The sequence below is a fragment of the Hipposideros armiger genome, unplaced genomic scaffold (assembly GCF_001890085.2).
Source record: "Hipposideros armiger isolate ML-2016 unplaced genomic scaffold, ASM189008v1 scaffold_101, whole genome shotgun sequence".
Lineage (NCBI taxonomy): Eukaryota > Metazoa > Chordata > Mammalia > Chiroptera > Hipposideridae > Hipposideros > Hipposideros armiger.
Window position 1 is genome coordinate 2861144 of NW_017731451.1, and position 25437 is coordinate 2886580.

At 35.4% G+C, this 25437-nt stretch overlaps 1 protein-coding gene across 1 annotated transcript in view; it reads left to right on the forward strand.

Annotated features, from left to right (window-relative positions):
- REV3L (REV3 like, DNA directed polymerase zeta catalytic subunit) overlaps positions 1–25437 on the forward strand; it is a 161108-nt gene that overhangs the window by 122014 nt on the left and 13657 nt on the right. The window contains exons 20-26 of the mRNA XM_019646344.1: positions 2428–2546; positions 9016–9157; positions 11044–11288; positions 12292–12400; positions 14226–14432; positions 22120–22229; positions 24663–24777. Coding sequence (XP_019501889.1) covers positions 2428–2546; positions 9016–9157; positions 11044–11288; positions 12292–12400; positions 14226–14432; positions 22120–22229; positions 24663–24777 — 1047 coding nt within the window. The remainder of the gene's footprint in view (positions 1–2427; positions 2547–9015; positions 9158–11043; positions 11289–12291; positions 12401–14225; positions 14433–22119; positions 22230–24662; positions 24778–25437) is intronic.

The following is a 25437-nucleotide window of genomic DNA, read 5'->3' on the forward strand; positions in this document are numbered from 1 at the left end:
AGAAAGAAAACCAGAGATTATTGGGTAGCTCAAATGAAAGTTGGCAATGGTATAGGGATTCAGAAAAACAACTTGGAGGGTAAATCCACAAGAGCTGGATGTACAAAAAAAATAAAAGGAAGAGATATCATGAATGATTATCATGGTTCTGTGGCATGGATGGTTTCAGATCATGTTTAGGTGGGAAAATGATGTTTTAAAACTGTAGAGCATGAGTTATCGGTCTGATAACCATCCATGTGAAGGTACCCACAAGCACTTAAACAGGGAAGTCCCAAATATGGGGTAAAGGTCTGAATGAGAGATACAGCCTTGGAAGTGGCATGAAAGTGGCAAAGGGATTGAGTGATCAAGATTGAGCCAAAGACACATTTTTGTGAACGAAAACATTGTGAAGAGTAGACAGAGAAATCAGATCCTAAGAAGGAGTAGACAGCTAAGATAGTGGAGAACCAGCAGAGAACACTCCCAGCACTCACTAGGAAGGTCAGATGCGTCCACACAAGCACATAAGCCTCCCATTGTCTCTACAGTTTGGCAACATCAGACTCTGGTTCTCATATTCCCTGTTACAATTGCAGTCTATCAATAAGCACGTGTCAGGTGCTTTTAAATATTAAGAAAATGCAATGGGCAATGAAGATTATGTAAAAAAGTAAAATAATATACTCCCTTGCATTCATGTCTTATCATTTATAAGGCACTTTTACAGACTTGTCATTTTTAAATTTTGACACTCACAAACTTGCAGCATAAGTAAGACAACAAAGTAGTAAGGTATTAGTCCACATGAGGAAACCGAAGTCACAGAGGTTAAGTGACTTGCGTATTAAGCCTCATAGCTAGTAAGGTATCAAGACTTAGGCTCATTGTGGGTATGCTCTCTGTCCTTAGAGAGCTTATTATATATTTTAAGTATATATAAAATAAAAATATGTATAAAATATAAGTTCTTTGAGGTCAGACAGCATGGTGTGTGTGTGCGTGTGAGTTCACGTATATATTATATAGCTTTGATGGGGCATCTATCCCTGCCACTGCAGGCACCGTGTAAAAGCTAAATGAGATATAAATGGTGTATGCCTTTAGAGGAAAGAGAGATCACTGCTGAGTCTTGGCAGGGAGTGAGGAGAGAGTGGGAGTGAGTACAAAGGTGTTCTTACTGTCAAAGAACATGCGAACACTCTAGAAAACATGCTAGAAAAGGAGAGAGAAATGTCAGCAAATAATTGGTGTATATTAGGATACAGAGGAAGCAGATAATAAAATGAGTTATTCACTTATTTTTGAGAGAAGTACTCCAGGCTGCTACTGATTTTTGGAAAATAAATGGTAATTTACTTCCAAAATAATGGGTTAGTACCTACTTTATACTGGTGACTCTAGAATAGGCTCATTCCAAAGTTTAAACATGTGCGTGTGCGTGTGTGTGTGCGCGCGTGTGTGCATGTGCATAAGTATAAGTGTGTAAGTACATACACTCTGAAGTATGACAACATTCCAGTGTTCTCATTCTGGAATTGATAGAAGTTGTAGATAAAGTAAGACTAGTTTGGGTCACCAACTTGAGCTTAATATTCAATCTCTATTTTGTACTTGTTGGATTGCCGATGTGGGAAATAAAATACTTGAAAATTCTAGTATAATATATGTGAAGCGCTGTTTGGACTATTCCCCAGAATCCCAACTTGACCTAAGAATGGGGACTGCTGCTTCCTTAATTTCCATTTTTCATTGACATGCCTGCCAATGTCTAAATTGCTTGTGTCTTGTGGTTATTTCTGAAAGACTAGCTAGATGTATGTTTTATAAATTTGGACCCTTTTTCAGTATTCTTTTCCCATTAACACAGCTTTTACCTATATGTTTTGAAGATGGGGAAACATTTCTGCCATATCCTTTTAATCTTTTGCTTTTGGAATGAATTTAAGTGACTCCATAATCTCCATGTATTGGGTCTTAGTACTGATATAATTCTTGAGCAGGATGAATGCCTGCCTTTAACTAGGTAACTCAGCCTCGAATCTGTGGGATCCTGTTAATCAGCATGTCATTAGGACCAAAAGGTAAGTATGGAAAGAACAAAAAATTAACAGTGCTTCTGTCTGTCAGTATTTGTATTGGCATAGAGTATACTTGCAAAAAGAAGTGATAAGAACTGGGAGTATTACATGACCAAGTTGACTCTCATACAGTCTGATTTTTTTCCAATTAAATATTAATTTATTATGAATATTTCTGTTCAGTAGGCTGTATTTACATAGTTTTAAATTAATTATGACTCAGTTGTAACACAAATCATTATTGCAAGGAGCTTTCATATCTACTATGAAAAGTTAGAAGTAATATTTGAAATCTTTTAGAACTAAATTTGCATATAAATTCAAGCATCATTATAATGGAGTCTTGTTTGTTTGTTTTTTTAAGGTGGCTCTAACTAACTATACTTTTGAAAATGTGAGCTTTCACGTTCTTCATCAGCGTTTTCCCCTCTTTACCTTTCGAGTCTTATCAGATTGGTTTGATAACAAGACAGATCTATACAGGTAATGTTTCATAACTCCGAAGAGGATATCTTTTTTAAATCAATATTACTGGAGTATAATTTATATACAATAAAGTTTATTGTGTGATGACTTTGAAAAATGTACACACCCTGTAACCATTACCCCAATTAAGGTAAACATAGTTCTTAACACCCAGAAAATTCCCTTTATACAACTTTGCAGTCAGCCTACCTATTCCTAAACTTTCCAGGTAAGTACTAATTGAATTGATATTACTATAGATTATTTTGGCCAGTTCTAGAACTTTGTATAAATAGAATTATTTACAACCTACCCTTTTGTGTACCTTTTTGTGTCTGGCTTACTTCAGAAAATTCAGTATAATGTTTTTTGAAATTGAACCATGTTATTGCATAAACCAGTAGTTTGTTTATTTTTATTGCTAGATAATATTCAATTATATGAATATACCACAATTCATTTATCAAGTCACCTGTTGATGGTCAATTGGGTTGTTTCTGTTTTGAAGCTATTATGAATAAAACTGTATGCAAGTCTTTGTCTGAACATACATTTTCATTTTCCTGGGCATGGAATTGCCAGGTCACATGATTACTTGGTTAACATTTTAAGAAACTGCTGAATTGTTTTCTTTGGTAATTCTTCTAGTTCAAGTCTGCTGGCAGCAAATTCTCTCAGCTTTTATTTATCTGAATATATCTTTATCTCACCCTTATTTTTGAGTATTTTCACTGTCTAATTCTGGGGTTGAGAATTTTTTTTTTTCTTTTACCACTTTAAAGATTTCATTCCCTTTTCTCCCAACTTTCATTTTCTGATGAGAAATCAACAGCCATTCTCTTCCTTTTTCCCATTTATACAATGCATTTTTTTCCAGTCAGGGTTAATGAACAGTTGACTGCTGTTGCTGCTATTCTGTGTGAGGCTTATAGTGGAGGCGGGGAGTTATTTGGTTCTGGTTTGGAGTCAGTCGTTGGAAGTTCCTGTCCTCCTGGGGCTCAGGGATGAGGCTTTCTCAGCACTCCTGCTCTTCGCACAGCGGTGATGGGTCTCTGCTTTGTACCACTGCCAGTCCTGGCCTCAAGCAGGTTTCCTAACTCTGCCAGGAGAAGATGGTGTTTGCTTGTTCCTTCGTCAGCAGCAGTGCTTCTGGGAAAGCGTTCTGTCCCTTTCACATTGGTAGACTGATACTTAGTACAAGGCCCATGGTTGGAACAGGGGAAGTTACCTGCCCTTCCCTCCTGTGCAGCTTTTACTACTGCCACTATCCCAGCAGCAGACATCCTTTGCATCTATTCTTTCCCCCAGAGATAGTGGATTTTTGCATAAACCCTGAGGATTGGAGAGTTTCCCCGCCAGTGCCACAGTAGCTCAAGGCTTTGCTTCATATGAGAGAAGGGTCGGAGAAAGTTGTGTGCCCTGCCTGCCCCCAGTCTTTCTCACAAGCACTGGAGGAGGGCGCCATGGGAAAAGACTCCCCTGCTGCCTGGGCTCTTAGTGATCTAAAATTGTCATGCTAACCCATATATGACCTTTAATAATTGATTAACATTTTACCTGTTTCATTCTTACCTGCTTTTATGGCAGCTGCCTATCCCTCCTATGCTCTGCCATAGGTAAACTAGGTTATGTGTCCTATCTGTCCTTAGATGGGTTTGTCACATCCAGTGAAATTTAGTTCACCTGATTCTCTTGTAACCTCAACTTTCTGATGGCCTTAAAAAAATTGTAAGTTTGTAGATCTTTTTATCATTGTCAGAGTCGAGTAATGGCTGACAATGGAACATCCGAAGCAGAACTCTGTAATTTTTTTTTCTGGGCTGCTTAGGAGAAGTTAGATACCCATAAATAAAATGAGACTTGGTATTAAACTTAACATTAAAAATTACATTCAGTGGTTTGTTTAAAAACCCCAGAATGCTCTAAATGCATATTTTTGCTACTTCTTATTAGGTGTTATCTAAGATGATAAGTAACTCTGTTTTTGCCAAGTGAACCTAACATACTACATAAGGGACTTAGACTGTACATTACACCATTTATGTTAAATGGATTATATTACATGGAGAGACCATGCACTCTTTTTTTGGAGATACTTTGGAAGATCAGACAATTTTACTTTTAAATTTAAGTGAATTTTTACCAAGAAAGTAAGTCATACTTTTCATTTTGCTTTTGCTTTCTACAATGTTTTAAGGAAATACATATATTTGTAAATTGACTCAGAAATGAGAGGAACTTGCTAGCCAAGGATTTCTTGTATTAGATCTGTTTATAAAGCACAAAAGTGCCTGATTATTATTATTTTGTTTTTGTAAACTCAGATTTGGGTCTCCAGGAAGCTCTTGATTTACATGAATGAGTTATATTCCCAAAGTATTGTTGCTTGTGACTTAGAACACATTTTTCCATAAAATGTTATGTCTCGTGACTAGATCCCTAAATCAGTCTGTAAAAACCTTTCCTAATCCCTAATATTACTAATCTGGAGAACTCACAATAGCGTCCTGATTCCATCTGCCATCCAAGGAATAGTTATTGCACACTGTCCCGTGGCTCAGGAAGATAGATTTAGAAATTCTGTCCTTCATTTCCTGGTGTAGAGCCAATGCTTAGGAGAAGTTCAGAATAAGTGAGTTTGTACTTGGAATTTTTGTGTCTCCTTTTTTGTCAGCCACCTACCAGATGCCCTAGCCCCCCAAATATCCCGAGCTCTCAAGATGCTCTAAATTCAACCATTTCCGCACCTCCCCAGGCTTATCCTTAGTAGGTTATGCCTTATAATTATATTTTCCTTCTTCCACCCCAGATCAAAACTTGTATTTGCTTATTACAACAACAGATTACCTAACAAAATTCAGCTTTGTCATGTTTATTTTTTAAAAGGCCACCATTACACATTATTTTTTTATGTCTCATGGCTGGCCAGATAGGACAAAAAAATAGGAATGAATGTGATCTTATTTCAAAAATATTACATTTATAATTTAAACAGTCCACTTTTTAAATACTAAAATATATTAGGAAAGATATGGAGTGGTGTCAGCAAGAAGGCAGAGTAGGAATCCCGGAATTCTCTTCCCCCCCGCCCCCCAACCCCTAAACACACTGATTCAGCAACAATTTACACATGAATTCCCTTTGTGAAAAGTCCAGGAAGTAATTGGAAGGCTCCTGCCCCCTTGTCAACCTAGAGCCAGACTTACCAAAGCTGGTAGGGAGATTCAGGACACCCTCTTGCCAAAGTCATGCCCCTGACCCAGAGCTATACAATCAGGAAAAGGATCCTCGCTTCTCCTGGGAGAGGAAAGGGTTGGTTTGTGTGTCTAGTGCTCCATCTTTTCTGAGGGAGCTCTGACAGGCCCGACAGAGTCGAGCTGGTGGAGCCAAATGGAGATGTGAGCTGGTAGATGCTATAGATCCTCCCCGGCTGCTCAGCACAGATCAAGGGGATGAAAAATCCAAGCTCTCAGCTTATCCCTGGAGAGAGGAAGAGTTGATTCATGCACCCAGTGCCCCAACTCCTCCCAAGCTACTCGAAGAACTGACATCTGTCTTTCCCGTCTTAGAGCGCCAACAGGCTGCACAGTCTAGCTGTCTGGGGTGGGAGACAGTGGTTTGGTTTAGCAGACCATAAGTCCCCTCCTGCTCAGCACAGAGTGAGTGGACAAAAACCACAGTTTCCTGCTTCTCCCTGGGAAGGGGAGGAGTTGGTATAGGACCCCAGAATCTCTGACTGGGCTGAGCGATGGACGCCTTCTCCTGTACAAAGCCAATCCATGAAGACTGGGAGAAGTGTAGGTTTTGTCTAACGCGGGACATCAACACAGAGAGTCAAGGAAACTGAAGAATCGGGCAAAGATATTCCAGACAAAGGAACAAGATAATCTCCAGAAGTATGCCATAGTGAAACAGAGTTATATGATTTACCTGATAGAAAATTCAAAATAACTGTCATAAAGCTGGTCACCAAGGTCAAGAGAACAGTGCATGAACAAAGTGAGGATTTCAACAGAGATAGAAAATGTTTAAAAATACTAAACATAAATGGAGCTGAAAAACACAATAACTGAACTAAACAATTCACTAGAGGTTCAACAGAAGACTAGATCAAGCAGAAGAAAGAAGCAGTGAACTCCCAAGACAGGTCCACAGAAAGGATGAGCTGTTAAATCCATTTTGTGTTATTTTAAAGGGACTGATTGACTACACACATATGCCTTGTCTCAGGTCTACATTTATATGATTTACATTTACTTTTGCAAATCTGTATTATTGAAGGATTACATTAATCTATAACAAAAATATATATATTAAAATGTAATATAATTTTTGGCCTTTGAAACTAGTAATACTTAAAAATTATAATCCCCAGAGTTCACAATGATGTAAGCAAACAAGCATTGTATCATCATTAGTATGACTAAATTATTAAAACCTTCTACAAAGCAGAGTGTCATTATGTATTAAAACTAAATCATAACCTTTGATCAAATCTAGGAATTTGTCTTAAGGAAAGAATTAAGCATCTGTACATAGACTTAGCTATAAAGATGTTCATCACAGCATTGTTTATAGTACAGGCATACCTCGTTTTATTGCACTTCACTTTATTATGCTTCACACATTTTTTTTTTTTTTTTACAAATTGAAGGCAAGATCCTCTACTAGCAAAAAGATTACAACTCACTTTATTGCAATACTCACTTTATTGTAGTAGTCTGGAACCAAACCCGCAATATCTCTGAGATAGGTCTGTAATAAAAAATACTCAGCAATGTTATAACCACACAGTAGTGTACTTAATACCAAAAAAATGTACACATATGGGGAAATAGTCACACTATATTAAGTTAAAAATGCATGCTATACAACAGTATTTGTCTGTTTGGTTGAAAATTGAGTATAAAGTTTAAGATGGTTTATTATGTTTGCCTAATTCTTTTTAACAGCTTTATTCAGATATAATTCACAGGCTGTACAACTCACCCATTTAAAGTGTACAATTAATAGTTTTTAATATATTCAGAGTTGTGCAATTATTACCCCAAAAAGAAACCCTGCATCTCTTAACAATCACTGTCCAAGCCTCCCTTCTCTACCTCCCCGACTCCCACCTTAGGAAACCACTAATCTTTCCATTTTCCATAGATTTGCCTATTCTGGACATATCATATAAATGAAATATATGTTGCCTTTTGTAACTGGCTTTTTTTTAGCATATACTGTCCAAATTTATTCATGTGTCCGTACTTAATTTCCTTTTGTTGCCAAATAATATTCCCATTGTATAGTTATATACCACATTTTGTTTATCCATTCATCAGTTGGTGGATTATTTTGGGTTATTTCCATTTTTTGGCAATTATGAATAATGCCATTAAGTACATTCATGTACGAGTTTTTGTGTAGGCATGTTTTCATTCCCCTTGGGTATATACCTATGAATGAATTAGTAACTCTGTATTTAGTAATTTGAGGGATTGCCATACTGTTTCTCAGTGCACCTGCACTGTTTTACATTCCCACCAGCAGTGTATGAGGGTTATAATTTCTCCACATCCTCACTAACACTAATCTGTCTTTTCAATTATTAGGTGATTTTTTTTCTCTTTTCATGTTTATTTTCTAATTTTCCTATATTCATTAGTCATGTATCATAGGAACAGTTCTTTTAACCTTTTATATTTAACAGTTATATGACTATATTGTTCTAAAAGCCATATAAAGGTTGCAATTTATTTGAACCTTAATATTCTTTAAATGAATAAATTTTATTCTTTGTAGTATACCTTTGGATCATTTTTACATTTTAATAACAACAATATTAAATGCAAACTTCTTTCATGGCTCTGGTGAGGGTTGTTGGCTTGTTAACAAAAACGATAGTAAAGAGGTTAATTTTTTTGTTTAAATTTAAATCAAAGAACAGACTATGTTTTCACAGGAAATACTAATTTGACATGCATTTACCCTATGCATGGTCTCGTTAAAATTATTCTCCTGATTTTCCTAAATCTTCTTCAAATTACTTTGTTTCTTCCCATAAGAAGACTGTACATCCATTTATTTTAGATTGGTATTTACAGTGATAACCCAAAGCCTCCATATTCTTTAAAAAAAAAACTATAGATATAATAGATAAATGATAATTGTATAATTACTGCATGCAGTGGTGTCTTAAGAGAGAATGTTACTTTTTTATAACAAAAAGTAAATCAAGAAAATTTTTGAAAATAATTATTCTTAGTGTTACCACCTTATCACAAGCACTATTTTATTTTAACTGTGAATATTTTCACTAAGTTTGATGCCTTTGAAATATCTGAAATTTCCTAATGTTTAACTTCTTAACATACTTACATCATTACTCCTTCCTTAAATAACCTCACTTTTAATATGTATGTTTTGGCAGAATGAAAACAGTACTATTTTCAAGTGTCCAAATTTTTCCCTAATGTTCATAGCATGGATTCTCTTTTAACAGATGGAAAATGGTTGATCATTACATCAGTCGTGTCCGTGGAAATCTCCAAATGTTAGAACAGCTGGACCTGATTGGGAAAACCAGTGAAATGGCTAGACTTTTTGGCATTCAGTTTTTACATGTACTGACAAGGGGTTCACAGGTAGGAAATCCGTTGTTTTTTTGTTTGTTTGTTTTGCACACTTGCAAGTTCTATGTGAGTGATATACTTATTTTTAAGATGTTTGAGGTGATTTGATTTTTTTCAACTTTCTATCTAGTACCAACTAATACATATAGCTGGTTGATCAAATCTTGTCATTTTATTTTCTGGAAAAGCTTTAATTTCACTTAACAGCTTCACTTCTTATTTTTCTCTTTGTACCAACTTTCTGGCCACTGCTAAGTTTTTCATGGTATTAAGAAAATAAATGACTGTGCCTTTGTAATATTATGTTCCTGAATTTTGTCAGTGTGATTAAGGATGCCGTCAGAGGCCCCTTAGAACTGAGGAAGCAGCAAAGAAAGTCTATGTCTCTTTGGTTTTACATTCCTAATTTTGGCTTGATCCAATTCCCAAGCGAGAACTTTAAAATAAAAAATAAAAAAATGGGGCTGACGGAGCGGCGTGTTGGTTAGGAGTTGGCTTGGGACACCAGCTCTGAGCAGCAGGGCCCCGGTTCGGATCCCACATGAGGGCCAGTGACACTGCCCTCTACAGCTAAGATGATGAACAACAACTCAACCTGGAGCTGGGCTTCTGTGAGTCGCCGGCGAAGGCGTAGGCTTCAGCCCCTGCTGCAGCAGGCTGCCGTGCTACCATGAGTGGCTGGCAGCCCTGAGAGCTGCCAAGAGCCGCCGTGAGCGGCCGTCTGGTGGTGGCCGGTGACCGATCTGCCTCACCCAGGAAGAGCGCAATGATGGTGCCAACATGGGCCAGTGAAGCGACATCCTCCACAACTAGACTGAAGAACAAAAGGACAGCAACTTGTCTGTTCCCCTTCCCTGATTCCCCAGTGCTGTTCTCCTCCCCCAATTCCCCTATAAAATCTTTAAAACAATGAAGGATTTGGAAATCAATATAAGTGGACTCTATCATTTCTTTTTAATGTTAAAGAAAAATGAGATCTTAGAAGCCATTTAATTAATATCTTTCTAACTAATTTCCCAAGGATATAATGAGAGATTTCATCAAATGCCTTGCTGAAAATTATTTTAATTATTTTAATCACTTAATGTCTATAACATTCCCCCAATCTATGAACTCAGTAATTATAGCAGAAATAGAGTTCTGACTACTTTGGTATTACCTGTTAGCTTACAATTTATTTTATTTATTTGTACCTCACATGTTTTAAAAACTCTTTGAACTGGCTTATAATTTAAAAAAAAAAAAAAAGTTTGATACCTGAAAACCACATGAGAACATTTCAGCAAACCCATGCTGAATCTTGCGAGTGCTGTTTTTCTCTAATATTCCAAACCATCTGCTTATTAGCAGTATTGTAAACAATTAGTAATTGCTTGATTCAATTTTGCAAGTATTAAGCTGACTTCCTTTCAATTCTGTAAACCTTGTGTTTCCTTCTTGAAAAATTAAGATAATATTTGTCCATCTCAATTTCCCTGACTTTCATTCTCTAATTTTCTCAAATCAATTTCTCAAAGATTATTGGCTAACTTTTTAAATTGACAAACTGTACAGCTGTCTTTCCTACATCTGTTTGTTGTGATATAGCTGTACTTAAATATAAAGAGAAATCTAATTGTATCTGTCTTTTCAATATTGACTTATGGTGTAAGCATTTTAACATTTTTGCAGTTTTTATAAAAGTTACAGGAATAGGAAAAGGATTTACAAATGCCCCCTTCAGGCACCTAAAAGCTGACTAAATAACCAGTACTATGTAACTGTATTGTACAAATATCATGCAGCTTTATTCTGAAGAGCAAAACATCCCCCGGATGATTATCACATATTCACAAGACTAGTATATTTACATTAAACTGTTTCTTCTTCTCTTCCCACCTTCCCCTCTCTGCCCGCAGTACCGTGTGGAATCAATGATGTTGCGTATTGCTAAACCAATGAACTATATTCCTGTGACACCTAGTGTACAGCAGAGGTCCCAAATGAGAGCACCACAGTGTGTTCCCCTAATTATGGAGCCTGAGTCTCGCTTCTATAGCAACTCTGTTCTCGTTTTGGATTTTCAGTCACTATATCCTTCTATTGTGATTGCATATAACTACTGTTTTTCCACCTGCCTTGGCCATGTGGAGAACTTAGGAAAGTAAGTTTTTTTCTTATTTGTAATTATGTTGTTGTGCTCTATACTTCTTAACTAAAGTTAGACTTTCTTTGAGTGTCTCTGCACTTGAGACTGTCCTAATGAGCAAGATGAATGGGCTGTAGCACAGCTATTGTTATTTTTAGTTACCTTACTAATTGACATGGATCACCATATGACTAATTCAGCATCGTGCATGGATGATGCATATGAAGAAGATTGTCAGTAGATCAGCCTTGCAGCTATGTTTCACTCTCCCTGTATATATCTATGGTCTCTTTTTAAATGAGAGTTATATTTAATTGGTTGATAAAAATCACCTTTTGGTGGAACAGTATGAGGATTATGATCTTGTAACTCCAGCTATCACCTCCTCTTGACTTTTCTTAGAAATAGTTTATGATTTTTCTAAAAAGTTATATTGTTAAAATGTTAGGTTTTAGTTATTCATATTAACGAATTTTATAAGCTAAATGAGAATAACATTTTAAATACTCAAAGGAGTAGATATTTTTCTCATACTATAAGAAATACAGTCTTTAATAATGATTTTTGTGTATTTAAATCAAGTGTTATAGTTTTATCTATAGTATAGTCACTCCTTCATAGAAAGCATTTGTAGAAATTGTATTGGTAATCCTGTCTTTTTATTAAGAAATTTGGAAAATTGCTTACAATCTTTTTATTTAAAAACGGCTTAACTTTTTCTTTAAGGAACTTAGTTTAAGGTAATCATATGTTGAGTTGAAATTTGGTATTTCAGCACAGATATTTTTACCCATAAATTTTAGGATAGTGACATTTAAGAAATATTTATTTTAACCAATTGTGGATATTTAAAGAACTGCTTTTTGGTAATGAGACAAATAAATGTATTACTAAGTACACAAATTCATGTTTTGATATTTGAAAATGAATTTCTAATGGAATTAGATTCCTGAAATCGCTTAGAATCTCTTTTCTATGATTTGAGAAAGTATTTGCTTAATGTTTTTTTTCTTAACAGGTATGATGAGTTCAAGTTTGGCTGTACCTCTCTAAGAGTACCTCCAGATTTACTTTACCAAATTAGGCATGATATCACAGTGTCCCCCAATGGAATAGCTTTTGTCAAGGTAATACTCTCTTGTAAATGAAAGGTATCAACTGTGGCTTATATAGAACTAATGGTTTAGATGTTGTTGACCTATAATACAGAAAAAAAATTAAGTTTGCTTGAATATCTTGTCTCAGAAAGTCCAGGATATAGGAATCTTCTAAGAAATCAATTTTAAAAACTCAGTCATCTTGTTCTACATGAATTTAGGTTTAAAATCTTTTAATTGTTAGATTTTAGTTTTTAATGAAATATTGAAAGAAATAATGTACACATATACCTTCTGCCCTCTGTTAGAATCTGGAAGACTTAACTCTAGCTATTTGATGATAATAGGATGTTAACTTATAAAGATGTAAATTGCTTTAATGTGTAAACTCTAATTATTCTACATTATTTTAAATTAAATTAAGACTATCAGAAATAACGATGCTCTTACTTATTGAGTGCATTTTAAAGAACATACCCAAACTAATAATAGGATCTCTTTTTTTCTCTACCTTATCTCCCCTCAAAAGAGACTGAGGAAATGCTCATAAATGAATACATTAAGGACAAATAGGAGATCTAGGAGAAGGTTACATTGCCACTCATATGCCAACTTCATTCCTTTCTTTTCTGGTTTAGCAGTGAGTCTGTACTAGAACCATGGGACAGTAGGGTGTTGATGATAGCATGGACCTCGCTAGCCCTCAAATTCATTCTGGTGTACTTTAGCAAAAGTGGCATCGTTCTTCACCAGCAGGAAGATGCTATATTTGAAGAATACCCTAAAATTAGCCATGTAGATATGAGGAAAATTTTTACCAGAGAGTTGATAATATATTCCTTTTGGGGAAATAGTATGTCTTCACATTATGACATATAGCCTAACATAAACATTATGGCTTCTTCAGAATGTACACAGAATGAATTAGAGGTTAAAATACGTTTTCATTGTAACATATCTAGCAGCTTATTATATCTCCCTTTAACAGCATTTTTAAAACTTGCATCTACATTTTGACCCGATGTGTAAGTTTAATGAAAATAAGATTTTTTTTTAATATTCAGGAGTGTGATTATCCTGTACCTGAAGTTTTAATTGTTCAGTCTGACATGCACTATTACCTTGCATGTGTCTGTGAATCATCTTCAAAGTTAATACTGTTTTGTGGTTTTCATTCCTACTGGAGTTCTCATAAATTCTCCCTAGTCTTGATTAATACAAATGATTTTTTTTTTTGGCATCAACAAATTTTATCACCTCACTATTCATCCCCTCTTCCAGATTGCTAATAAATATAGGCCGGAGGGGATGGCTTAGTGGTCTAAGCATCAGATTTGAAATACCTAGAGTTCCTGGAACTGCAGGTTTGAATGTCAGCAGAGTCAACCCAGCTCATCATTCTTCCAAGGTAGATAAATGGAGTTCATGCAGATTACGGGGTCATTAGGATGAGATCTTTAAAAACGGAGGTTTGTTATGAGTGATACAAATCCCATGTGTCTTTCTGAAAGAGTGGGGGTTTGGATCAAAGTTTTGAACAAAAGTTTCCTCTGAACTTATTGTATGGTCTCTTATGCACTAGTTGATATCCTCCTCCCTGGAGGTCTTTGAACTCACATAATAGTGCTTCATTAGATTTATAAACATTACAGGAACCTTTTAGGAGAAAAGTCCTCTTCAAAAGAAAGAAACTGTGATGATTTTGTATTGATGGCCACTGGTCCTGTGGCCACTCTATTGTTAGTATGTTTCAATTCGTGACAGTTGGCTGTTGTTATACTTTGTGCTTCCTTCTTAATTATCTAAATCTGTAATGTCTGAAGGATTTTAAACATTTTTTTTTCCTTTATGATAGCCGTCAGTCAGAAAGGGTGTGCTACCAAGGATGCTTGAAGAAATTTTGAAGACTAGACTCATGGTGAAGCAGTCAATGAAGGCTTACAAGCAAGACAGAGCCCTTTCACGAATGCTCGATGCACGTCAGCTAGGACTTAAACTTATAGCAAATGTCACATTTGGCTATACAGCTGCTAATTTTTCTGGGAGAATGCCATGCATTGAGGTAAGTGATAACAGCTCTGTAGTTTTTTCAAGAGACTAAAGCCAGCATTAAATGAACACCTTTTCATTAAAGCTGTTTTGCTGTAAAACTTGAAAGGGTTTCATGTCCATGGCATATGATGAGTTTTTCTCAAACCAGGGCTTATATACATGCATAGTCTTAGGGATTTGTGGGTTTTCTCTATGAAGACTCTTTGCGTCTTCATTTCACTGATAACTTTAGAAATTAGCATACACATATTCTACATAATCTAGATGATCATATTGTAACCAACTAATAGCATGAAATTTTAGTGCCACATTTATAGCAATGTTTACAACAACCTTGGTACTAAATCTTTTTAATGTATTGATAGAGATCTGATGATAGTTAGGTTGCTTCTCCAAATGTCAGAATGAATAACAATCATTTCATATTTACTAGTGTACCAGTAGATATAAAGCAATACCTTTCTTTTACAGTGGTAGTTGCAACTGAAAGACACTTTTCATAGAACAAGACTAACTTCTTGTTATTTACTAAATTAGCATGTTAATTTGACATGAATACAATATAGTATAACAGAATAATATAATTTACTAATGATTGAGAAAAGAACAAAGTAAATTTGTTTTGTTGGTGATATCTTCATGTCAGATGGAGGCCAGAACATTGTGGTATACCATAGTTGTAATAGTTCAATAAGGAAAAAGCAGTGGAAGAATTAAGTTACCACCAGCTCACAGTAGGCAAAGTGAACTCCAAAAGCCTGCACAAGGGACTTCCAGTTTCAGGTCCAGCATATAAGAAGCTTGAAGTCACCACTCTATCCTCACAAGTAAAAAGCTGAACAAACTGAAAAGTCAACAACTCTTCATAGATCCATTAGAGAAGTGAGGTCACAGGGCAAAATGCTGCCCCCAAAATTGAAGAGACGAACAAGTGAACGATAAAGAAATCGCAGCGTACCAGAGCACAAACCGCCATACGAACCAGTGCGAGGTAGGAAACCTGAACTATAAATGATGAGTTGCTGGAGGCTCACTGTGGACAAGTCTGACAGAGAAAAACTCCAGAGGACCCAGTCATCAAGGCCCACACTTCTGTAAAATTTGCCTCTTAAGAGCTCAACCAGGTTCTCACAGTGAGAACTGGAATTGGAGAAAATTCCCTTGTGCTTTTGGCATGGGGGACACACACACACACACACACACACACACACACACGACATTTAGAAATATGCCAGAGCATTCTCTTAACAATGTCTGCCCTCAGGAGAAACTGTTTAACCAGTGCCTAACCTGCTAGAGTTGGTCAGAGCCTAATTAACCTGGAGAAAGGAAATACCCAACTCCAACTACTCTAGTTTTCCATATAGAGGAAAGGAAATACTCCACTCCACTCTAGCCATCTGTCCCACCAAAGGGGCGAGAAAACTTAGAAGCACATGAAGTCCACAGGTACAGGCTCACTGAAAGACTGAGACCTACTCATGGGACTACAGAACACTTCCCCTTTCCACACCTCACCACCACATTACGAGCAGCCTATTAATAGCAGTTCCTTCTACCTAATACATCATGCCCAGATATAAAAAAAAATTACAAGACCTACTAAAAGCCAAAAGGCACAGTTCAAGGAGACAGAGCAAGCATCAGAACCAGACTCAGATATGGCACAGATGTTGAAATTATCAGACTATGAATTTAAGACAACTGTGATTAGGATGCTAAGAAGGCTAATGGATAAAAGTAGACAGCATGCAAGAACAGAAGGGCTATGTAAGCAGAAAGATGGAAATTCTTAGGAACCAAAAAGAAATGCTAGATCAAAACACTAACAGAAATGAAGACTTCCTTCGATGGGCTTATTTATACCTGACATGGCTGAGAAAACAATCTCTGACCTCAAGGAAATCTCAATAGAAATTGCCAAAACTAAAAAATAAAGAGAAAATAAAAGACAAAATAGAAAACAATATCCTAAAGCTGTGGGACAACTAAAGAAAGTATAACATATATGTAATAGAAATTCTAGACTGAGAAGAAAGAGAGAAAGGAACAGAAGAAATAAATTTCAAACAATTGACTGAGAATGTCCTCAAATTAATGTTAGACACCAAACCACAGATCCAGGAACTTCAGAGAATACCAAACAGGATAAAGGATATCATTTTTATACTAAAGAAAATCAACAATAAATATAATCCTAAATTATATTTATTAAAATTAATTTAAAATCCTGAAAGAAAAAAAAAATCCTGAAAGAAGCCAGAGGACAAAAACACCTTACCTATAGAGAAGCAAAAATAAGAATTACATTCAACTTTTCCTTGGAAATCATGTAAGTAAGGAGAAAATGGAATTAAATATGTAGTGTTGAGAGAAAAAAATTCTCCAACCTAGAATTCTGTACCCTGCAAACTTATCATTCAAAAGGGAAGGTAGAATGGAAGATTTTTCAGACACAAAAAATTTGAGGGAGTTTGTTGGCAGGAGACCTGCCTTGCAAGAAATACTAAGAAGTTCTTTAAAGAGAAGGAAACTGAGATCTACATAAAGAATGGAAGAGCATCAGAGAAGGAATAAGTTAAAATAAACACATTTTTCTTTCTTATTCTTAATGTAACAGATAAGTTTATTCAAAATAATAGCAACAATGTATTTGATTATGTATGTTTATGAATATATGTATACTTATATATAAGTAAAATGAATGACAGAAATGATACAAGGGATGGGAGGGAGGAACTAGGATTATTTCATTATAAACTACTCACATTACCTGTGAAGTGGTATAGTGGTATTTGAAAGTGGTATATTGGAAGTAAGCGTGTATTGTAAAATCGAGGGCAACCACTATAAAAAGTAAAAAAAGAAATAGAACTGATATCTAAGACAGGAAAGAAATAGAATCATATAAAATAGTCAAAACCACATGCAAGGCAGAAAAAGAGTAGAAAACAAAAATGGAACAAAAAATAAGGGCAACAAATAAACAATAAAGAAAATCAGTAAGGGTATAGTTGAACTCAACACAGTCAGGTCAACTGGATGTAAGGGGCATTTATAGACTGCTTCACTCAACACCTGGAGAATACACATTCTTCTCAAGCTCGCATGGAATGTGAAGCTAGACAACATTCTGGGCCATAAAACACACCCTAACAAATTTAAAAGAATATAAATCCAATGGTGTCTATTTTCAAATAATAGTGGAATTACACTAGAAATCAATAACAGAGCTGGAAAAAAACAAAATGGAGATTAAATAACACACTTCTAAATAACACATGGGTTAAAGAAGAAATCTGAAGATAAATTAAAAAGCATTCTGAACTGTTGGGTTGTCGGAAGTCATGATGCATTTTTGCAAGGAAAACATAGAAAGAATACGTCATGACTTTTCCGACAACCCAATAAATGAAAATGCAGCTTATCACAATTTGTGGCAATCAGTGAAAACAATGCTTAGAAGGAAATTTGTAGTATTGAATGCCTATATTAGAAAAAGAAGAAAGATCTAAAGGTAGTCATCTAAGCTTCCAACTTAGGAAACTAGAAAAAGAAGAGCAAATTAAATCCAAAGTAAGCAGAAAAAAAGAAATAATAAAAATGACAGCAGAAACCAATGTAACTAAAAACAAGAAATCAATTGAGGAAATCAACCCAAAAGCTTAGTTCTTTGATAAGATCAATAAAATTGATAAACCTCTAGGTAGCTTCACCAAGAAAAAAGAACACAGATTGCTAATATCAGAAATGAAAGTAGGAACATCACTTCAGTTCCCTGGACATTTTAATGAATGTTAAAAGAATAACAAAAGAGTACTATGAACAGAGATTTGATAACCTAGATGAAATGGGCCAATTACTTGAAAGACATAATCACCCTAAACTCACACAAGAAATAGACAATCTGAATAGACCTATATCTATTAAAGAAATTGAATCAATAATTAATAACCTTCCAAACAGAAAGTACTTGACCCAGATGGATTCACTGGTGAATTCTACCGAACATTTTTGGAAGAAATTATACCAATTCTCTACAATCTATTTCTAAAGATACAAGCAGAGGGAATACTTCCTAACTCATTCAATGAGGGCAACATTACCCTAATACCAAAAACCAGATAGACTTACAAGAAAGGGGGAAAAAAACATGTAGACCAAGGTCTCTCAATAGATGCAAAAATCCTCAACACAGATTAGCAAATCTAAACTAACAATGTATAAAAAAAATTATACACTACAGCCAAGTGGGATTTAACACAGGTATGCAAGGCTGGTTCAATATTTGAAAATCAGTTAATGAGATCAATCACATCACATACAGGCTAAATAAGAAAAATGCACATGATCATACCAATAGATGCAGAAAAAGCATTTGATAAAATCTAATACCTAGTCATGATTTTTAAAAAAAAACAAACCTACAGCTAACAACATCACACTTCTCGAAAAACTTGAAGCTTTCCCACTAAGATCAGGAACAAGTCAAGGATGTCCCCTCTCACCACTGCTTTTCAACATCACACTGGAAGTCCTAGCTAATACAGTAAGAGAAGTAATGGAAATAGAAGATACACAGATCAGGAGGAAAGAGATAAAACTGTCTTTGTTTACAGATGAAATAATTCTCTATGTAGGAAATCCAAAAGTATTGACAAAAATCTCCTGAAACTATTTAAGTAATTATAGCAGGGTTTCAAGGATACAAGGTTAATACAGTAGTCCCCCCTTGTCCACAGTTTTCACTTTCTGTGTTTTCAGTTACCCACCATCAACCACAATCCAAAAATATTAATTAGAAAATTCCAGAAATAAACAATTGATAAGTTTTAAATTGCACACCATTGTGAGTAGCAGCATGCTGTCCCACTCCCCCCACCCCAGCTGGGACGTGAATCATCCTGTTGTCCAGTGTGTCCACTCTGTATATGGTATCCTCTGGGCTAGTCACTCAGTAGCCATCTCAGTTATCAGATGAACTGTCATGGTATCACAGTGCTTGTGGTGAAGTAACCCCTATCATCAGAAGGGTCATTAGCACCACATCACAGTATCCCTGTCATTCACTCACTTCATCTCATCACACAGGCATTGTATCATCTCATGTCATTATAAGAAGGGTGAGTACGGTACAATACGATTTTAAGAGACACCATGTTCACATACCTTATTAAGAGTATATTATAATCGTTCTACTTTATTACTAGTTACTCTTGATCGCTTACTTTGCCTAATTTATAAATTAAACTTTATCATATGTGTGTATGGAAGAAACAGGATGTAGTACTATGCATGATTTCAGGCATTCACTGGGGGTCTTGGAGCATAGCCTTGCGGATAAGGAGGGACTGCTGTACACAAAGGTCAATCACTTTCCCGTATACCAGCAATGAAGAAGTAGAATTTGAAATTAAAAACACAATACCATTTATATTAACACCCCTCAAAATGAAATGCTTTTGGTGTAAATCTAAGAAAATATGTACAAGATCTATATGAGGAAAACTACAAAGCTCTGATGAAAGAAATCAAAGAGCTACTAAATATATGGAAAGATATTCCATGTCCATGGACAAAAAGAGTCAGTATTGTCAAGATGTCAGTTGATCTATAGATTCAGTGCAAACCCAGTCAAAATCCCAGCAAGTTGTTTTGTGGATATTAACAAACTGATTCTAAAGTTTACACGAAGAGGTAAATGATCCAGAATAGGCACAAGGTTTCCTTTTCTCCACATCCTTGCCAACACTCTGTTTCTTTTCAGAGAATTTTTACTTTAAATAATTTTCTTGTTACGACTTTTCAGGATCCCAGCCATTATTTTCCTCTTTTTATATCCAATCTCTTATCCCTTTAATGAAGCAATGTTTTTCAAATTAGAAAACATGGCACAAAGTATCAGAATCAATTTTAATTTAATTGCTGTTCCTTCCCTCTTCCCCCTCACCCTCATGCCACTGAATCCTTCACACTGCATGGTCTTCACGGGTAGCTGCAGGGGCTCTGACTCCCAGGTGTCCCATTGAGTCACAGTGGGCAGCAGGAGGCAGGCATTTAGGATCAGTGTGTGCATGTATCTCAAAAGCACACTCAGTTCCGACACTGGATGGCTCACCCATACAGCTTATTGGCCATCACATATTTTAAAGTTTACCTTGTTTGAAAGTGGCAACAGGGCCAGCCAAGTGGCACATTGGTTAAGAGCTGGCTTGGGACGCCAGCTCTGAGCAGCAGGGCCCCGGTTCGGATCCCATATTAGGGCCAGTGATGTTGCGCCCTCTACAGCTAAGATGGTGAACAACAGCTCGACCTGGAGCTGGGCTGCTGTGAGTTGCTGGCGATGGCGTAGGCTGCAGCCCCTGCTGCAGTGGGCTGCTGTGAGCTACTGTGAGTGGCTGGCAGCTGGCATGAGCAGCCAGCAGCCAGCGTGAGCTGCCAAGAGCTGCCATGAGTGGCTGTCCAGTGGCCGGCGACCGATCTGCCTCACCCGGGAAGAGCGCAATGGTAATACCAATATGGGCCAGTGAAGCAGCGTCTTCCACAACTTAGATTGAAGAACAAAAGAACAGCAACTTTTCTATTCCCCTTCCCTGATTCCCCAATGCTGTTCCCCTCCCCCAATTCCCCAATAAAATCTTTAAAAAAAAAAAAGTGGCAACAAATGATAGATTAAACATTTTATTAAAAGTTGAATTTCTGATGCACTAAAGGTCTCAACAGAATTCATGATCTTAATTTAAAACCCAAATTAAGTTTCTGCTACAAGATTTTTAAATTTATTCCTTTGTTCATACACCTAATATTTCCTTTGTAAAGCAACTTTAAACAGCCTTTTAAATAGTATTTAATCCTACATTTAGTTCACATAATTCAAACTTGCAGTAAAAGGGGAAGGATCATTATAACTATTGTTTGCTTCTTAACATGAAAGAAAAGTACATAATTCTTATTTTAAATTTTTAAAAAGAATGCTCCGTTTGTGCTGAAGGGCAATTTTTCCCAACTCTTAGCTTTAATGAGTTTAATAAATGAAGCATTAATGTTTCCTTAATTTACTTAACTATGAAACAGAATTAGCTTGTTTCTCATATTTGTCAAGACCTACCATCTTTTTGTTTTGTCATCTTTGCCACAATCATTGTTAAAACTCCCCACTCACCAATGAAAGAACCCTTTCTAGACATAGGTCTGCCTATTTGATTTAAATTGAACACTTGTAATATATGTTCCATCATATAATTCTACACTTTTCTTTGTTTTTTAGTATTATGTATAACCAGTTACTGAGATTTCCATTCATTACCTCTAATGATACTGAAAGAAATTATCACAACATTCCAACAAAATTTTGAAAGATACACATACACATACTCATGCATATACACAGAGTAATTTCCTGCCTAATTGGATACAAAGACATACAAGAAAGTCCTTGTATAAAGTGCAGTCCATTGTACTTACTGATACACTCACAGCTAAGTCTCTATAGTGATTGGTTCCTTCTTTTAAATTCTTCATCTGTCTCATTTTCTTGAGTACTTATACAATGATGACACTGGTGACTACTTTTGTTTTCCTTTTTATGTTCTTTGTTTCATTTTTGGAAATATTAATTAAAATTAAGTTTTATATGTTAGTCTGTTGACTTACTAAGCTGTGTTACAAAATTATTTCCAATGTGTTTTTACCTACAGGTTGGTGATAGTATTGTTCACAAAGCAAGAGAGACGTTGGAACGAGCTATTAAACTGGTGAATGATACCAAGAAATGGGGTGCAAGGGTTGTATATGGTGATACTGACAGGTAATTAACTTCCTATTTTGTAGTTGTCTTTTTACATCTCTTCAGATACTCATTTCAGTGTTTAGAGTGGCTTAAGGTTAATCCTCCCTAAAAATAGAGTTTTACCTACATCCTTTCAGTTCTTATTATTCTCATGATCAGAGTCAGCACAGGTCCTGACTTACCAGATATGATCTTAAGAGAAAATGTAAGTGTCCTGAGCCACAGACTGTGAAAATTCCCATGTAACCCCTCCTGGTAGACAAGTAGATAGCGATCTGTAAAAACTGTATACACAGGAGTCTAGTCTTTTTAAAGAAACAGTTTTTAATGTGAAGAAGTCCTCATATAGTTGTAGCTCTCGAATTTAAATATATATCTTAACACTTTCAATGCGTTAATTGATTTCAAGTTTTCAAAATGTGTCAAAAATCCACAAAAAAATAATAAGTTGCTATTTTGACTGTTTTATGCATTTAATAACATTTTCAGCTGCTTTGTACATAAATCACATTATTTTAAACCTTTGTTATATGGTAATAAATTTACCATTATATTGAATTTTAGCAAAAAACACTCAAAACATACTCAGTGGCATCAATTAGACTTAATTATAGATAAATTAGAATCTACTGGCTTTGATGACATAAAAAATTTATTACAAAATATTACACAATATGGAATACATAACATCTTTGTTGTTAATTGTGCAAGCCACAAGAAAATATATCGGAACATTGCAGCAAAAGAGTTAAAATAATCAACTGTTTTTGAAAGATAGTTGCCAAAGCTGTAAGTGGTTAACTTTTTACTAGGTCCCAAAATATGTTAGAGCAAATTTTATTATAATCTTTTTAAAAACTAAGGCTATGTTGGTGTAATATGTATCAGATGGGCCTAAAAAGTACATTATAAAAAGCTTCAAGTGGTTCAAAATATAGACTAGCTTAAAGGTATAAATAACTATCAAAGGCCTGTTTGTTTTGCCTTAGTGAATGTTAAAATTAATTCAGATTGAGACCATTTTTATTTTAAAGACCTTAAGTAATATTGAATAAATACTCCTTTACTTAAGCTTTTCATATCAGACTCTAAGACAGGTACTGTCTCCAGTATTGGCAGAGCGAGAGCTTTTCCAAAGAAACCAAATGAGATTTAAAGTCCAATATAAAAACACTTAAGAAACATGAGATTGGTTTATGTGGCTCTATGACTAGAAACAAAAAAATCTTAAAATCATGTTTCAAGATATTGTCCATTTCCACTATTTAATGTTTTTCTACTAAAATTATAAGTGAATATCAACTTTATAATCTCATTTAAATATATTTATTAGCCATTATTTCTGTTGGTCTCAGATTGTGGTATATATTGAAATGTAAAGTGCTCTTATAAAGTTAACTGGATTATATTAGGAAAACCTACCCAATACTTTTGTTTTATGAATTACTTTTGAGTATTTTTTTGTATTGGAATATTTTATCTATATTAGAGTCTTCCCTCTTGACCTGTATATATTGCTGGCGAGATTGTACATCAGAAATACCTTTCTGAAATGCAGTTTTACAGTATCTTTCAAAAAATATTTTTAGTGTACACCATTCATCAAGAAATTTCACTTCTAGGAATTTATTCTGAGGTCACAATTAGAGGTATGCCAAGTTATTATATGTAAAATGTTAGCAAAAAAATTTAATAATCTAAATTTTCAATGTAGTTTGGTTAAATTATATCTATACACTGAAATACAGTACAACTTTAAAAATAATGTAAAAGAACTAAGTGACACAGAAAATGTTCACAATATACTATTAAAGGAAAGGAGAAAGTTACCAGATGAAAGGAGAAAATTATCAAATAGTATGATCTGTGATCCCAAGTGAGAAAAGATTTACAGATATGTATAAGAGGTTTGGTGTGTCTTTTTTCTGAATGGTAAGATTATATAGATGGCTGTTTTCTTCTTTGTGCCTTCTTGTGTTTTCTAACTGTTCTTCAGTAAACAAATATTACAAAATATATGTGTGTCTTTTTTAAGTTGGGTGGTTCTGGAAGGAGATTTCCTACCGCATCACAAGTAAATTTTCCTTTCTTTATACTCACATTTTGCCTTATTTTATGATTGATCAAATTGTGCTGCACACAAATCCGTAAATGTCTAGGAATGGCCGAGGAGGAACTGCTTGGCAGCTGTGATAACTGAGCTGGTCTGTGTGTAACTAAACTAGAAATATTAGATGTCTTAAAGAGCTGTAACAAGATATACCATGAGTACACAAGGAAAGTGTGATAAAACAAGAAAGCTTAGATAGGAAACAACTTAATAAGGAAGAATAAGGAGGGGGAAAGGTTTCTTTGGTATTAGACAGAGTGTTAGCCAGGAAAGTTACTCTTGATGAAATTTTTTTCTTACAATGACTTCTTCATTACCCTACTCTATTTTTAATCCTCTAGTATGTTTGTGCTACTGAAAGGAGCTACTAAGGAGCAGTCTTTTAAAATTGGTCAGGAAATTGCTGAAGCTGTAACTGCTACCAATCCAAAACCAGTGAAATTGAAATTTGAAAAGGTAAGAGAAGTGTAATACTAATGACCACATATAAAATTCACATACCTTCTAGACATTTCTGACTTGTTCAATATGTTTTCAGACTCATTATATGGGTCTAGTAAGTGTTATATTTAAAATGTTTTCCCTTACCATTGTGTAATTTTCTTAGATGTTTTTAGTAACATCTTAATGTAAAGAAATGAAAAGTTGTTCCAGTTAACCGTTGCTATGTAACACACTACCCGAAATGTAGTGGTGTCAAACAACCACCACTTTATTATGCTTACAGATTTTATGGGTCAGGAATTTAGAAAGGTTGCAGCAGAGATGGTGTGTCTCTGCTCCATATTGTCTAGGTCCTTAGCTAAGAAAACTTAAGAGGGTGAAGGTGACCCAACTGGCCGCTAAGGGCTGAAATCACCTGCAGCTTGCTCACTCTCGTATCTGAGGGCTGATGCTGGCTGCTGTTTGGGACATCAGTCGGGGCTATCAGCTGGAAGATCTACACATGGCCTTTCCCTGAAACTACTTTTTCTTCCTCACAGCACGATGGTTGAGCTATAGGAATGAACATCCCAAAGAGAGACAGGGTATGGAGTGGGAATACAGAGTAGCAGGAGAGATGTCTGGAAAAATAAAGTTAAAACCAGATTGTAGAGTATCTTGAATTCCCAGCTA